The sequence below is a fragment of the Heterodontus francisci genome, chromosome 4, assembly GCF_036365525.1.
Source record: "Heterodontus francisci isolate sHetFra1 chromosome 4, sHetFra1.hap1, whole genome shotgun sequence".
Lineage (NCBI taxonomy): Eukaryota > Metazoa > Chordata > Chondrichthyes > Heterodontiformes > Heterodontidae > Heterodontus > Heterodontus francisci.
In genome coordinates, this window is record NC_090374.1 from 116,357,783 (window position 1) to 116,374,936 (window position 17,154).

General features: G+C 45.0%; 1 protein-coding gene across 1 annotated transcript in view; it reads right to left on the bottom strand.

Annotated features, from left to right (window-relative positions):
* The window catches only part of rasef (RAS and EF-hand domain containing), a 110,468-nt gene that overhangs the window by 24,279 nt on the left and 69,035 nt on the right, over nt 1–17,154 (bottom strand). Inside the window, exons 14-15 of the mRNA XM_068030017.1 lie at nt 7,126–7,207; nt 4,949–5,063 (exon numbers count right to left, since the gene is read on the bottom strand). Coding sequence (XP_067886118.1) covers nt 4,949–5,063; nt 7,126–7,207 — 197 coding nt within the window. The remainder of the gene's footprint in view (nt 1–4,948; nt 5,064–7,125; nt 7,208–17,154) is intronic.

The window sequence follows — 17,154 nt, forward strand, 5'->3', positions numbered from 1 at the left end:
TCAGGTCCTGGGGACTTGTCAGCCTTTAGTTCTAATAGTTTTCTCAGTACCCTTTCCCTGGAAATTTTAATTGTTATAAGTTCCTCCCTCCCTTTCACCTCTTGATTTACAAGTATTTCTGGGATATTATTTGTAGCTTCTATAGTGCAGATAGACACAAAATATCTATTGCTTCTGCCATTTCCTTACTTCCCATTATTAATTCCCTAGACTCACTCTCTAGAGGGCCAACGCTCACTTTAGTTACTCTTCCAGGCTTAAAAACCCATAGTACTCTATTCTTTCCACCTAACTCAGTTCCTATGAGGGGACTGTTAACCTGCAAGCAGTGGTGGGGTGGGTGTCAGTGCATGTGGTCGGGGGAGCAGTTAAAACATTAATAAAAGCCAGCGTGTCAGAAAATAGACACAATCCCACTCACTTCCGCATTTAACCAGTGTTCATTTGAAGGTGCATGGGAACCCCCATGGGGATGGCAGGTCTGAGAATTATATATGTAAAAAGGCAATTGAAAGTAGGTTTATTCCTGATTCTGGCTTCAATTGCCAACGCACAGGTTTCCTGAGCTGTCTGGCACGTGCCAGGATCAAGAAGGTGAGAACACACTGGGGATTGATGGCTGTGAAGTTGACAAGCTGAAAAGCCTTTAAACACTGAACTAGGAAAGCTGCTTCCTTGCCGAAGTGAAAGGCTTTTGTTCACGGGACATGTTCTGGGAGTGTGATTTCACTGCTTTAGAGGTGATTTCCAACACTTTGGAGATCATTTCTGCTACCTTGGACTTTGATCTGCACTTCCCTGCTGTCAGCCTTCACTGCAACATGGGAGCAGCTGATGAGCAAGAGGAGCAATATCAGCAAACCAAAAGCCAGAAGGAGCCACACCAGTAGCAGCAGTAGCTGCTTCCTCCTCAGCCACCTGCCATTCCACATGACAGAGTGGATAAACACAGAGCTCCAGCTGAAAGGAGGCAGTACTCCCAGAACAGCATTTACAGACAGAGGATCAGCTTCCTCGACATGACTGAGCAACAGTGCCTCAGGAGGCTCAGACTTTCTCAACAGGTTGTTGTTGACATCTGCAGCCTCCTGGAACAAGAGGTGCTGCCAAGTGGGCCTGCATTGCCAGTGGCTGTCAAGATCATCACAGCCCTGAATTTCTTTGCCTCCAGCTCCTTCTAGAGATCTGCTGGTGACATCTGCAGGATTTCACAATCTGCCACACACAAGTGGATCTCCCAGGTGACCAATGTCACGTTTGACAGGGCCACCACCTGCATAAGCACTTAAGAAACAGGAGCTGGAGTAGGCCATTTGGTACTTCAAGCCTGCTCCACCATTCAACAAGATTATGGCTGATCTTCTACCTCAACTCCACCTTCCTGCACTATTCCCATATTGCTTATTCCCTTACTAACCAAAATCTATCCATCTCTGACTTGAATACACTCAACGACTGAGCATCCACAGCTCTCCGGGGTAGAGAATTCCAAAGACTCATAACTTTATGAGTGAAGAAATTTCTCCTCATCAGTCCTAAATGGCCAACTCCTAATTCTGAGACTGTGAGCCATGTTCTAGATTCCCCAGACACAGGAAATACTTTCTCAGCATCTACCCTGTCAAGCCCCTTAAGAATTTTATTTTGTTCAGTGAGACCACCTCTTATTATTCTGCACTCCACTTTGCTACTGGTGAGGCCAGTCAGAACCAGACAGCTCTCAGACTTGCTTTAATAGCTGGATTACCACAGGTCTAGCGAGTCGTTGACTGCACACATGTGACAATCAAGGTGCCCTCAGATCATTCAGGAGTATTCATTCATCAAAAGCGATTCCACTCCATCAATGTTCAGCTGGTATGTAACCACCATAAGATATTCATGTCTGTGCAAGATATCTTGGATACTGCCATGATGCCTTCATTCTGCACCAGTCAAGTCGCCCACAGATTTTCGCACCTCCAGTGACGGCGGATGGCTTCTTGGAGACAAGGGCTACCCTCTAAGGAAGGGTCTGATGACATCTGTGAGGAACCCTACAACTGATAAACAGCAAAGGTACAACCAGGGCCACATGAGCACAAGAATGGTCATACAGAAAGCCATTAGATGAGTGAAGATGTGATTCAGCTGCCTGGACAGATCTGGCTGTACCCTTCAGTATGTACCAGCAAGCGTGTCCAGAATGGCAGTGGTCTGCTATGCCTTGCACAACACAGGACGACTGCAGCTGCAGGAGAAGGAAGATGAAGGCTGCTTTGCATCCTCTAAGGATGATAAGCAGGAGGTAGAGAAGCCTGAATTGCCCAGGGTCCCTGCAACCGCTCACCTTGCAACTAGATATGCTGCGACGTATTATTTAACTAAGCTGAGTCTTTGAAGCCATTTGCCATACCAATGCTGAATCTACTGTACGCTCCCTCCACCCCCTGCGCCCCCCACCCCCGCTCCTCCATCAACTCACCCAACACAAAAGCATTCTTGACACCCTTTGCTCATTTTCTACTCTGGTCATATCATTCTCCTCAAGCCTGATAGCCATTTGGCAGGTGAGAGGCAACTAGTGATGACTGGACATTGAACACGCAATACAGTTTATGGTTCATTAACATTTACAATAGAATTAGCACAGTGACATACTTGCAAACACCCAAATGATTCCCTTTGTGAAACTACAAACTCTTTCTTTTCTTTTTCTTATTACTACTACGTGGTGCTATCCCCTATCCCTGTGGCTTCAGCAGAACTAGAGGCAGGTTGCTCATTCCCCTGCTCTGATTGCTGAGTTGCTCGTGGCAAACATCCTCTTGATTTTGGGGCCCGTGATGGCCCTGCTAGAGACTGCCCCACCTCGATGTGGAAGGGCAGACTCAGCCATCGGGACAGAAGGCAGCATGTGGGCTACTGTCTGAGGGAGGCAAGGTGGGGAAGGAGTGAGCAATGGGAGTGCCTTGAGTAGACTCCCCACTTCCATGTGCCCTTTCTCCATCTTTCTTCTCATAGCCCACTCACACATCCTGCTAGCCAAGAGCTGGGGTGCACTTTGCTGTAGTTCAGTGAGGTGCTGAATGGCCATGGCAAGGGCCAGCATGCACTCAGTTGCCTGCCACATCTGATATTCCACGCAGGTGGCTAATCTTTTCATGGATGTGGACATCAGTGCAAAGGCCTGAGACATCATGGCACTCATGGTGGAGATGGCCTTCTCCATTCTCTCTCCAATGCTGCGCAGTGCCTCTGGAAATGCTGACTGAATTGCAGACATTTTCTGCTGCTGCTCCAGAATAGTGCTCTTCGTGGATGCCCCTCAAGACTCAGCATCTGTGGCCAACTGAGCAGAGCTTGGAGTGTTCTATGCCCTCTGTCACCAACACCTGCTCCTGCTCACTTGTGATATACTCCTCATCATGTGACAACATAGATACCTGCCTTGGAGGACCCACTGAGGTATATGAATGAGCCAGTGCAGAGTGAGCATTAGTAGTGTGACGATGCTTCCTCAAAGCAAATATTTCCTTGAGAAAAAGGAATGGGTCGACCTGCAAGGTGTGTTGCTCTGAAGAGTGCTGGGCTGGAGAACACTGGGGAAGTCCAAGGAAGGTGGGTGTTAGCACTTGAATGTGGGATGCCACTCACCTTTCCTGCCCTAAATACAAATCTTTCTTTCTAATGAGGTCAATGAACCACTTTCAGCACTGTATCCAACTGCAGGTGCTACACCCCTGCTGCTGACCTCCTCAGCCACTTTGAGGCATTCCTGCTTTGTTTCAGAGACTGTTCTCTTCCTCCTGTCTGCTGGGAACAGCCCACAGCACGATCTCCAGGCATGCCTCAGAGAACCGGGAAGGGAGAGGGGGTGGTGGGGGGTTTGTGGGGCAATCTTCCCAAGTTGAGTCTCCATCATTATACTTTCTCTCTCTTTCCTCACTGTTCTGCAATGGAGCCATCCTGACCTCTGCCAGAGTCCCTTTAAATTGAGAGCCTTCAACTGTTGGATGCGGGTCATCATCACAGCCATCTACTCTCATTTGTCAGCAAATCCAGAAGCAGGATGCTAATACCGTAAATGAGTTAAAAAGCCCTGGCAAAGCCTGCTCCACGAACTTTTGGGGCCTTGACCCATCTCTGGCCTCCCCTGCTGCAAGCAGGTTAGAAAGTAAAACTTTTACCCGATGACTGTACGGATCAGTCTTATGACTATTCTCTGAACCAACATCATAGCTTGAGCTGATACATTATTGAGCATAAGCAAGTCCAATACTGCAGAATGTTGGGCTTCAATATGTAATTTCACACAGCATGATTTCCCACATAAGGAGTTCCCAATCCAACCGTAATCATTAGATGAGGTGACATTAAAATGACAACCCCTTTTCCTTGTGTAACAGGTCATTTTATGCAGCTCCGTGTGCCTCCTGGTGCTATTACTGCAGAAGTGTGGCAGTAGCTTGGCTGCTTACCTTCTGAGCTAGGAAGAGTAAATTTCCATGGGATCCACTTTAAGTTTTGTGTGAGAGTCACAGAAACCCAGGAACAAAGGCAGACAAATGGGAGAAACCCCTCAAAAATTCACCCAGAGGTTATGGTATGCATGGTATGGAAACTGGAAGGTGGGAGAAAAATGAGGGGGCGTTTTAACAGAACACAAAACTTACATATTGGTGTAAAATGAATAATAGGGATATGGCATATGAATGGAAGACTTATGAACTGGACATTACAATATAGAAGTAATGTTACTAAATTATGTTCCAGGTGTGACATTAATAGATGAAAAATTGTGGAAACTGTGCGACCAATTACATGATACGTGCAACAGGAAGACAAGGTGACTCAATTTGTCAGGGTGTATTATTTTTCTCCTAGTGAGTTTGCACTGACCATGTAGCTTTGTAGTTGCTGCCTAATTTACATGACATCTATTTAATATGACAACAGGGTCATTCACCTCAATCATGTCAACCCACTCTCGTACATTGAGGAAACTTTTTTCACAGGTGACATCATATAGCAACAAAACGCCATCCGCACGTCTAAAATATGATTTGGCGATACTCCGAAATCTGAAACATAAACAATAAGATTTTGGTGCCCATTTCTCTGCTAACCATTTCATTTTCATAAAAAAATTAATGTTACTGAACCAATACATTGCTAGTGATGTTAATACATGAGGGGTCATTCAGCTTGAAACTTTTTTCTTTGGTATATTTTTATGTTCATCAAGGTGAGCAATCTAAGCGCATTTCAGGGATCCATGCTGCAAAATTTGGATCCCTGGCAACCGTAGTTTCAGCCTTATGAGTGACGCTTTGGTCTCAAAATAACGTCTGCGTTGCACATGCACACTTCTGGTGTGAACCACTCCAGATGCCATTTTGATGAGGACATTAGCATGGGCATTAGAAGCGTGCACCAGAAGTATGCAGAGTAGGCCGACTGTGACATTAGTCAGCATGTAACGCTGCATCTGACGTCAGCACTTCATTTTCGACCTCACCGCTCCAGCTAATACCCTGTCAAACATGCACAGCTGAACATGCATTCAGCAGCAGGAAGGAATCCCCCGCCAGTGCTATTTAAAAGGATCATCAACTACTTTCAGGTAGTTGCTGATTAATTTGTACTGGAGCTGTCTGAGTTTGTAGGAGTGCCGTAAGTTTTCTAATGTTATTTAAAAGTGGTGAAGTCACCAGGGAATGGTATGCATATGGTGAAGGCCTTGGTTCTAGATTTAAGGGTTCTGGTCAGATCACGAGCTCCCAGTCATAGGTGCTGTAGTTACAATCTCCCTTGGCCTGCAGCCTGTAAGGGAAATTGAGCAGAGGCAACACAGAAGAGGACGATAAAAGCAGAAAGTGCTGGAAATACCCAGCAGGTCCAGCAGCATCCATGCAGAGAGAAACAGAGTTAACGCTTCAGCTCTGTGACCTTTCATCAGAACATTCTGATGTGGATTTGCTTGCCAGCTCTGGGACTGGAGGGTTCCTCGTTCAAAGATACTTAGTGCCTGATCGAGGGACCTGGCAATGGGAAGGGAGGGGGCCTGCTGAGAGCCAGCCCCTGCTTTTGCTGCTGATCGCCCTCCACCCCACCCCCTCATGCCCCCACCCCGTGAAACCCCTCCCACCCTAACTCATGTGTGGCCTGGGAGCCTCACCTCTGGTGGGTCCATTACCGGCAGAGCCACCACCTCCAGGATGGCGCTGCTCAGTGAAAGGGCTACTAGTCTCTGATTGGCCTACAGCTCTCAACAGGTGGGACTTCTGTTGCCAGGTTCCTTAATCCCGGGGAAGGCCCACCACTGTTCACTCAAGTGCCTAATTGGCACATAATGCAGCAGGCCTTCCACAGAGGAGGCGACGCAGAGCTCCCGTTGGAGCTTTAGCCAGTGGCCGAGATCCCTGTCACCACATAAAATCCCCCTCAGTGTGTGCAATGTTTTTGTTTTACGAAGGAGCTGCTCAAGCAAATCTGCCACCTCTTGCAGGCAGCGCTGCAGCCTCAAAGCAGGATGAGGATGGCACTGCCAGTGGCTGTGAAGGTGACCGTGGCCAAGAACTTCTTTGCATTGGGATCCTGCTGCAGCAAGTGACATCTCCAACATCTCCTATTTGGCTGTATAAGTGAGATGACTGAAGCTCTTTATGCCAGGAGAGGGGAGTATATTGTGTTCTCTCTGACCAGAGAGAAGCAAGCAAAGCGTTCATGTGGCTTCGCCAGGATGGCAGGTTTCCCCATGGTGCAGGCTGCCATCGACTACACACGTGGCTTTGAAGACGTTGCATCTGAATGTAGAGATATACCACAAACGCATTGGAAAGCATTAAGTATTTTTATGCCTTCTAAACTCAGGAGCACTGGACGAATGTTATGTGCAGCTGAGATAGGGTAAATGGAATGAAAGTTTTTTTTTAATGATCACATCATTGCATTTTCCTGTTTACTGACATGGCTTGAGACTGTGCACCAGACTGCAATGACCCCTTTTTCGTTTTCTGTACCTTATAATAAGCCTGCTCAAAAACTAATTAGGAATAAAACGAAATCTGCATACTACGTGCATACTTGGCTTTAACAAATATGTAGTATAATCAATTTTAAATTTGCTCATTTCTAATTTACCTTTCTTGGCCTGCAGTGTCCCATAACTGCAACACTGTTTGCTCTCCATCAACAATCAAAGTTTTCATCTGAAAATCGACTCCTGCATGAAAAATAATAAGAACATGGAAGATAAAAGCATGCTGCTCTCAATGACATCTACAGGTGCAGAGTCATTTTCCGTTTGTATCCTGACAATACCCAGCTCTACTTCACTGTTGTTCTCCACAGCTAACAACTACCTTTGTGCTGTCAGATCGCCTGTCTGACATTAAGTTGTGGGTGCTTCAGAATTTCTTCCAACTGATCACCAGGGGCGGCACAGTGGCGCAGTGGTTAGCACTGCAGCCTCACAGCTCCAGGGACCCGGGTTCGATTCTGGGCACTGCCTGTGTGGAGTTTGCAAGTTCTCCCTGTGTCTGCGTGGGTTTTCTCCGGGTGCTCCGGTTTCCTCCCACAAGCCAAAAGACTTGCAGGTTGTTAGGTAAATTGGCCATTATAAATTGTCACTAGTGTAGGTAGGTGGTAGGGAAATATAGGGACAGATGGGGATGTTTGGTAGGAATGTAGGATTAGTATAAATGGGTGGTTGATGGTCGGCACAGACTCGGTGGGCCGAAGGGCCTGTTTCAGTGCTGTATCTCTAATCTAATCTAATCTAATCTAATCTAAGTCTAAAGCCATCACTTTCGACTCTTGCCATGAAAATCTGCTCCCTTACCACTGCCTCTATACCCTCCTCAGCTATTCGTTCAGGCTGAATCAAACCACAAAAAAGTCTTGGCACTCTGTTCAACCACCAGTCATATTTTAAGACTACATCCCATTCATCACCAAGACTGCAAAGAGATATAGACAGGTTAAGTGAGTGGGCAAAAAGGTGGTAGATGGAATTGCAAGGTTATTCACTTTGGTAGCAAGAATAGAAAAGCAGAATATTTTTTAAAAGGCATGAAACTTGTTACAAAAACAGAAAACGCTAGAAATACTCAGCAGGTCAGGCAACATCTGTGGGGAGAAAAACAGTCCTGGCGAAAGGTCACAGACCTGAAATGTTAACTCTGTTTTTCTCTCCACAGATGCTCCCTGACCTGCTGAGTATTTCCAGCACTTTCAGTTTTTGTTTCAGATTTCCAGCATCTGCAGTATTTTGCTTTTGTGTTAGTGAAACTTGTAAATGTTGATGTTCAGCAGGACTTGGGTGTACTCATACAAGGAACATAGAAAGTTAGCATGCAGGTACAGCAAGGAAGGCAAATGGCATGTTGGCCTTTATTGCAAGGGGATTGGAGTACAAGAATAAGGATGTCTTGCTACAATTGTACAGGGCTTTGGTGAGACCACACCTGCCGTAATGTGCACAGTTCTGGTCTCCATATTGCATTGGAGGCAGTACAGCAAAGGTTCACTAGATTGGTTCCTGGGATGAGAGGGTTGTCCTATGATGAGAGGCTGAGTAAATTGGGCCTATATTCTCTGGAGTTTAGAAGAATGAGAGACAATCTCAATGAAACACACAAGATTCTGAACGGGCTTGAGAGCATGGATCAGTACTTGGAGCTACAATGTTGTGGCCATTACGGAGACTTGGATATCACAGGGGCAGGAATGGATGTTGGATGTTCCAGGGTTTAGATGTTTCAAAAGGAATAGGGAGGGAGGTAAAAGAGGTGGGGGAGTGGCATTGTTAATCAGGGATAGTATCACAGCTGCAGAAAGGGAGGTCGTCGAGGAGGGTTTGTCTACTGAGTCAGTATGGGTGGAAGTCAGAAACAGGAAAGGAGCAGTCACTTTATTGGGAGTTTTCTATAGAGCCCCCAATAGCAACAGAGACATGGAGGAACAGATTGGGAGGCAGATTTTGGAAAGGTGCAGAAGTAACAGGATTGTTGTCATGGGTGACTTCAACTTCCCTAATATTGATTGGAACCTCCTTAGTGCAAATAGTTTGGATGGAGCAGATTTTGTCAGGTGTGTCCAGGAAGGTTTCCTGACTCAATATGTAGATAGGCCGACTAGAGGGGAGGCTATGTTGGATTTGGTGCTTGGCAACGAACCAGGCCAGGTGGCAGATCTCTCGGTGGGAGAGCATTTCGGTGATAGTGATCACAACTCCCTGACCTTTACTATAGTCATGGAGAGGGACAGGAGCAGACGGGATGGGAAAATATTTAATTGGGGGAGGGGGAATTACAATGCTATTAGGCAGGAACTGGGGAGCTTAAATTGGGAACAGATGTTCTCAGGGAAATGCACGACAGAAATGTGGAGGTTGTTTATGGAGCGCTTGCTGCGACTGCTGGATAGGTTTGTCCCGATGAGGCAAGGAAGGGATGGTAGGGTGAAGGTACCTTGGATGACAAGAGATGTGGAACAGCTAGTCAAGAGGAAGAAGGAAGCTTACTTAAGGTTGAGGAAGCAAGGATCAGACAGGGCTCTAGAGGGTTACAAGGTAGCCAGGAAGGAACTGAAGAATGGACTTAGGAGAGCTAGAAGGGGACATGAAAAAGTCTTGGCGGGTAGGATTAAGGAAAATCCCAATGCGTTCTACACTTATGTGAGGAACAAGAGGATGGCCAGAGTGAGGGTAGGGCCGATCAGGGATAGTGGAGGGAACTTGTGCCTGGAGTCGGAGGAGGTAGGGGAGGTCCTAAATGAATACTTTGCTTCAGTATTCACTATTGAGAGTGACCTTGTCGTTTGTGAGGACAGTGTGAATCAGGCTGATATGCTCGAACAGGTTGATGTTAAGAAGGAGGATGTGCTGGAAATTTTGAAAGACATGAGGATAGATAAGTCCCCGGGGCCAGACGGGATATACCCAAGGTTATTACGGGAAGCGAGGGAAGAGATTGCCGCGCCTTTGGCGATGATCTTTGCGTCCTCACTGTCTACTGGAGTAGTACCAGATGATTGGAGGGTGGCAAATGTTATTCCCTTGTTCAAGAAAGGGAATAGGGATAACCCTGGGAATTACAGAGCAGTCAGTCTTACGTCGGTGGTGGGCAAATTATTGGAGACGATTCTGAGAGACAGGATTTATGATTATTTGGAAAAGCATAGTTTGATTAGAGATAGTCAGCATGGCTTTGTGAGAAGCAGGTCATGCCTCACAAGCCTTACTGAATTCTTTGAGGATGTGACAAAACACATTGATGAAGGAAGAGCAGTGGATGTGGTGTATATGGATTTTAGCAAGGCGTTTGATAAAGTTCCCCATGGTAGGCTCATTCAGAAAGTAAGGAGGCATGGGATACAGGGAAATTTGGCTGTCTGGATACAGAATTGGCTGGCCCATAGAAGACAGAGGGTGGTAGTAGATGGAAAGTATTCAGCCTGCAGCTCGGTGACCAGTGCTTATGCTGCAGCTCTATAAAGCCCTGGTTAGACCACACTTGGAATATTGTGTTCAGTTCTGGTCGCCTCATTATAGAAAGGATGTGGAAGCTTTAGAGAGGGTGCAGAGGAGATTTACCAGGATGCTGCCTGGACTAGAGGGCATATCTTATGAAGAAAGGTTGAGGGAGCTAGGGCTTTTCTCATTGGAGCGAAGAAGGATGAGAGGTGACTTGATAGAGGTGTACAAGATGATGAGAGGCATAGATAGAGTGGATAGCCAGAGGCTTTTTCCCAGGGCGGAAAGGGCTATCACCAGGGGGCATAATTTTATGGTGATTGGAGGAAGGTTTCGGGGAGATGTCAGAGGTAGGTTCCTTACACAGAGAGTGGTGGGTGCGTGGAATGCACTGCCAGCGGTGGTAGTGGAAGCAGATACATTAGGAACATTTAAGCGACTCTTGGATAGGTACATGGATGATAGTAGAATGAAAGGTATGTAGGTAGTTTGATCTTAGAGTAGGTTAAAGGGTCGGCACAACATCGTGGGCCGAATGGCCTGTACTGTGCTGTATGTTCTATGAGAGATTCTTTCCCCTGGCTGAAGAATCTAGAAAATGGAAGCACAGTCTCAGGATAAGGAGCCAATACCTTAGGACTCTGATAGAGTCATTTACGGCACAGAAGGAGGCCATTCAGCCCATCAAGTTCACGCCAGCTCTCCACGGAGCTATTCAGTCATTCCCACTACCCCGCTCGATCCCTGTATTTCCTTCAAGCGGCCATCCAATTTCCTTTTGAAGTCATTGATTGTCACTGCTTCCACAACCCTTGTGGGCAGCAGATTCCAGTTTATTGCTACCTGCTGCGTAAAAACGTTCTTCCTCATATTCCCCCAGCATCTCTTGCCCAAAACCTTCAATCTGTGTCCCCTAGTCCTTGTACCATTAGTAATGGGAACAGTTTTTCCTTGTCGAACTTATTTAAGCTTGTCATAATCTTGTATACCTCTATTAAATCTCCCCTCAATCTCCTTTACTCTCAGGAGAACACCCAGCTTTTCCAACCTAACCTTGTAACTAAAATCCCCATCTCTGAAAATATTCTGGTAAATCCTCTCTGCATACTCTCATATTCTTCCTAAAGTGTGGGGACCAGAACTGAACAAAATACTCCAGAATGACGAAAAGATTGATGAGGGAAAAATTAGAGTACAAGAGAAAGCTAGCTAGTAATGTGAAAACATATAGTAAGAGTTTCTATAGATACTTAAAAAAGAAAAGTTAACAAAGTGAGCATTGGTTCTATAGAAAGATGTGTCGGGGAATTAATAATGGAAAATAAGGAGATGGCAGAAGAATTGAACAGGTAGTTTGCATTGGTCTTCACTATACAGGAGACAGCTAACATCCCAGAAATAGCTGTAAATCAGGAAATGGAATGGAGGGAGGAACTCAAGAAAATTACAATTACCAGGGCAGTGCCACTGAGCAAATTGTTGGAGCTGCGGGCTGACAAGGTTCCAGGTCCTAATGGACTTCATTCTAGGATCTTAAAAGTAGTGGCTAGTGAGTAGCTGATGCGCTAGTTTTAATTTTCCAAAATTCCCCAGATTCAGGGAAGGTTCCATTAGATTGGAAAATAGTGAATGTTACTCCTTGATTCAAAAAGGGAGGGAGACAGAAAGCAGGAAACTGTAGGCCAGTTAGCTTAACACATGTCATTGAGAAAATGTTAGAAGCTATTATTAAAGATGTTATAGCAGGGCACTTAGAAGAATTCAAGGTAATCAGGCAGAGTCAACATGGTTTTGTGAAAAGGAAGTCATGTCTAACCAAATTATTGGAGTTCTGTGAAGAAGTAACATGTGCTGTGGATAAAGGGGAATTGGTGGATGCACTGTACTTAGATTTCCAGAAGGCATTTGATAAAGTGCCACATCAAAGTTTATTGCAGAAAATAAAAGCTCTTGGTGGAAGGGGTAACATATTGGCATGGATAGAAGATTGGCTAGCTAACAGGAAACAAAGAATAGGCATAAATGTGTCATTTTCTGTTTGGCAAGATGTAACGAGTGGTGTGCCACAGAGATGTGTGCTGGGGCCTCAACTTTTTACAATATATATAAATGACTTGGATGAAGGGACCAAAGGTATAGTTGCTAAATTTGCCGATGACACAAAGACAGGTAGGAAAGTTGTGAAGAGGACCTAAGGAGGCTACAAAGGGAAATGGATAGGTTAAGTGAGTGGGCAAAGATCTGGCAAATGGAGTATAATGTGGGAAAATGTGAAATTGCACATTTTAGCAGGAAGAATAAAAAAGAAACATATTATCTAAATGGTGAGAGATTGCAGAGCTCTGAGATGCAAAGGGATCTGGGTATACTGGTGCATGAATCAGAAAAGGGTCGTATGCAGGTTCAGCACATAATTAGGAAAGCTAATAGAATGTTATTGTTTATTGCAAGGGGAATTGAATACAAAAGTAGGGAGGTTATGCTTCAGTTATACAAGGCATTGATGAGACCACATCTGGAGTACTGTGTGCAGTATTGGTCTCCTTATTTAAGGAAGGATGTAAATGCATTGGAAGCTGTTCAGAAAAGGTTTACTCGACTCATACCTGGAATGGACAGGTTGTCTTATGAGGAATGGTTGGAGCGGCTAAGCTTGTATCCGCTGGAGTTTAAAAGAATAAGAGGCAACTTGATTGAAGCATATAAGATCCTTAGGGGTCTTGACAGGGTGAATGTGGAAAGGATGTTTCCTCTTGTGGGAGAATCTTGAACTAGGGGTCACTGTTTAAAAATAAGGTGTCGCCCATTTAAGACAGAGATGAGGAGAAATTTTTTCCCTCAGAAAGTCATGAGTCTTTGGAACTCTCTTTCTTAAAAGGCAGTGGAAGCAGAGTCTTTGAAAATTTTTAAAGCAGAGGTAGATAGATTCTTGATAAGCAAGGGGGTGAAAGGTTATCAGGGATAGGCAGGAATGTAGAGTTGAGGTTACAATCAGATCAGCCATGATCTTATTGAATGGCAGAGCAAGTTCAGGGGGCTGAGTGGTCTACTCCTGCTTCTAATTTGTATGTTCGTATGTTGGAGCCTAACAAGAGCTTTATAAAGGTTCAGCATAACTTCCCTGCTTTTGTACTCAATTCCTCTGTTTATGAAGCCCAAGATCCCATATGCTTTACTAACCACTCTGTCAATATGTCTTGCCACTTTTAAAGATCAATGCACACGCACCCCTGGTCCCTCTACTGCTGCACGCTGTTTAGAACTGTGTCATTTAGTAAATATTGCTTCTCCCTATTCCTTCTGCTAAAATGCATCACTTCACATTTGTCTGTACTAAATTCCATCTATCACTTGTCTGCCCATTCTGCTAGCCTATCTATGCCTCTGGCAAGCAGTTTGCCACATCTCCAAGTTTGGTGCCATTGGCAAATTTTGAAATTCTACTATGTATTCCAAGATTCAAGTCATTTATATATAGCAAAAAATGTAGTGGTCCCAGCACTGGCCCTTGAGGAACCCCATGTCTACCACCATCCTCCAGTATGAAAAATAACCATTTACCGTGACTCACTGTTTTCTGTCCTTAAGCCAATTTTTTGTCTAAGTGGTCACTGACCCTCCTATTCCATGAGCCTCAATTATGTTAACCAGCCTCTTATATGGGACCTTATCAAACGCCTACCTAAAATCCATATAAACAACATTCACCGCATTCCCCTCATCAACCCTCTCTGTTACCTCATCAAAAAATTCAATTAGTTTAGTCAAGCATGATCTGCCTTTTGCAAATCCAGGCTGGCTTTCCTTAATTAATTCAAATTTCTCCCAAGTGTCTGTTGAATTCTTCCCTAATTATTGTTTCTGAAACCTTACCTACCACTGATGTTAAACTAACTGGCCTGCAATTGCTAGGACTGTCTTTACGCCCTTTCTCGAATAAACGTGTCACATTTGCCACTCTCCAATTCTCTGGCACTGCCCCATATCCAGGGAAGATTGGAAGATTATGGCAAGCCCTTCCACTATCTCCATCCCCACTTCCTTTAGCAACCTGGAAAGCAAGCGATCCGGACCAGGTGACTTATCTACTTTAAGCATAGCCAGCCTTTTTTGTACATCCCCCCTTTTAATTTTTACCCTACAGATTCCCTCTACTCTCTCCGCTTCTACTGACATTTTGTCCAATTCCTACCCTCTTTGTCCTAATGGACCCTGCTCCATCTCTTACTACCCGCTTACAATTTACATGCTGTTAGACAATTTTTGGGTTCCCTTTTATGTTAACTGCCATTCTATTCTCATATTCTCTGTTTGCCAATCTTATTTTCCTCTTCACCTCCCCTCTCAACTCATTGTTTGTGGCCTGGTTCTCACTTGAAGAATCCACCTGACATGCATCATACACCCTCTTTTTTGTTTCATCATAATCTCTATCTCCCTCGTCATCCAATGAGCCCTGTTTTTGGTTCCCTTACCTTTCACCCTTGTTGGAATGTTCCTAGCCTGTACATGAAGCAACTTTTCCTTAAAGATAACCCATTGTTCTGATACAGCTCTTCCTGTCAGTCTTTGGTTCCATTTTACCCTGGCTAAATCCCTTCTCATTGCGTTGAAATGAGCCCTCTTCCAATCTAGATGTTTTAGCCTATATCGTTCCTTGATTTTCTGCTTTGCTAATCTAAACCTTACGATAGGATGACCACTCTTACCCAAGTGCTCCCCGACAGCCACTTGTTCCAGCTCATTTCCCAGCAGCAGATCCAGCAATGCCTCCTTTCTAGTTAGGCTGAGAACATACTGATCATGTAAGTTTTCCTGAACACATTTCAGAAATCCCTCCCTCTCATTATCCTTTACTCTAGCATTATCCCAATTGATGTTTGGGCAATTAAAATCCCCCAATATCACCACTCTATAGTTCTTGCACATCTCTATGATTTCCCTGCAGACTTGCGCCTCTATCTCTCTCTCTCTGTTTGGAGGCCTATAGAATACCCCACGTAACATGATCACACCCTTTATCCTTCTCAATTCTAACCAAATGGATACTGTCCTTGCCCCTTCAAGGACATCCTCCCTTTCCAGCACTACAATGTCTTCCCTAATCAGTATGCCATCCCACCTCCCTTGTTTCCTTCTCTATCTTTTCTGAACACTTTATATCCTTGTATATTAAACACCCAGTCCTCAGCATTTTTAAGCCACATTTCCATTATTGCCAATACATCATATACTCCCATACTGCTATTTATATGCTTGTAGCTCATCAAACTTATTCACCACACTGTGCATTTACACACAGGCCTTGTAATCCTGTCTTTTCATTCCTCATAGTCCTTCTCAGTCCGCCCCTATCTAATATGGAACTACCCCCTCCTCTAGTATTGTCCAACACTCTCATATTATGCACCTTATTCCTCTTTTCTACTTCTACATGTTGGTGCCCAACCCCCTGCCAATTTAGTTCAAACCCTCCTCTATCACAGTAATGAATCTCCCCATAAGGACACTGGTCTCAGTCCTGTTGAGGTGCAGCCCATCCTTTCTGAATAGGTGCGTTCTGCCCCAGAACTGGTCCCAATGCCCCAAGAATCTGAAGCCCTCCCATTGCATCGTGCTTCAAGCCACACATTGATCCTCCTTATCTTCCTATTTCTACTCTTGCTCGCAACTGGCATTGGGAGTAATCCAGAAATTACTACCTTCGAGGTCCTACTGTTTAACTTCCTCCCTAGCTCCTGAAAATCTGACTGTAGGATCTCAATATCTGCCCTTGCTATGTCATTGGTACCAATGTGTACTACAACTTCTGGCTCACTCCCTCCCTCCTGCAGAATATCCTGCACCCTCTCCAAGATGTCTTTTATCCTGGCACCAGGGAGGCAACACACCACACAGGACTCACGATAATGGGTGCCAAAATGCCTGTCTGTTGCCCTGACTATGGAATCTCCTATAACTGCACTGCTTCCCTTTGCTGCTCCCTCCTGTACAGTACTAAGTACCATGGTCTGGACTGCACTCCTTCAGGGTATTGTCACTCTCAGCAGTCCCCAAAGCTGAATACCAGTTTAAGAGTGGCACACACCCCAAAGACTCCTACACTTCCTGCCTCTTCCTACTTCATTCATTGTGAATCTTTGGAATTCTCTACCCCAGAGGGTCGGGGATGCTCCATTGTTAAATATATTTAAGGCTGATTGATAGATTTTTGGTCTCTCAGGGAATCAAGAGATATGGGGAAATGGCAAGAAGGCGGAGTTGAACCATGATCGCACTGAATGGCAGAACAGGCTTGAAGGGCTGTATGGTCTACTCCTGCTCCTATTTCATATGTTTTTATGTTCTTATATCCATCTGCACACATTGTCTACCACAGTGAAATCTTTATCCATACTTTTGGTACCTCTCGGTTCCAAATCAACATCCTTCGTGCAATTCACATCTGTTCTCACTGGCCAATGCTGCCTCTCAGTCTCCTAACAGATTTAATTTATCATTCTCACCATCATTTTCAATTGTCTCTGTGCCCTCACTCTAAATCTATCGCTGCACTTTCCAGCCTTGCATCCCTTCCTGCGCTGTTATTCCTCAAACTCGGGCCTTGTACATACCTTCTCCCCTTACTCCACCACTGATGGGAAACCTATCAGCTGCCTCGGTTCTTCATTTTACAACTGACAATGAGATCTACA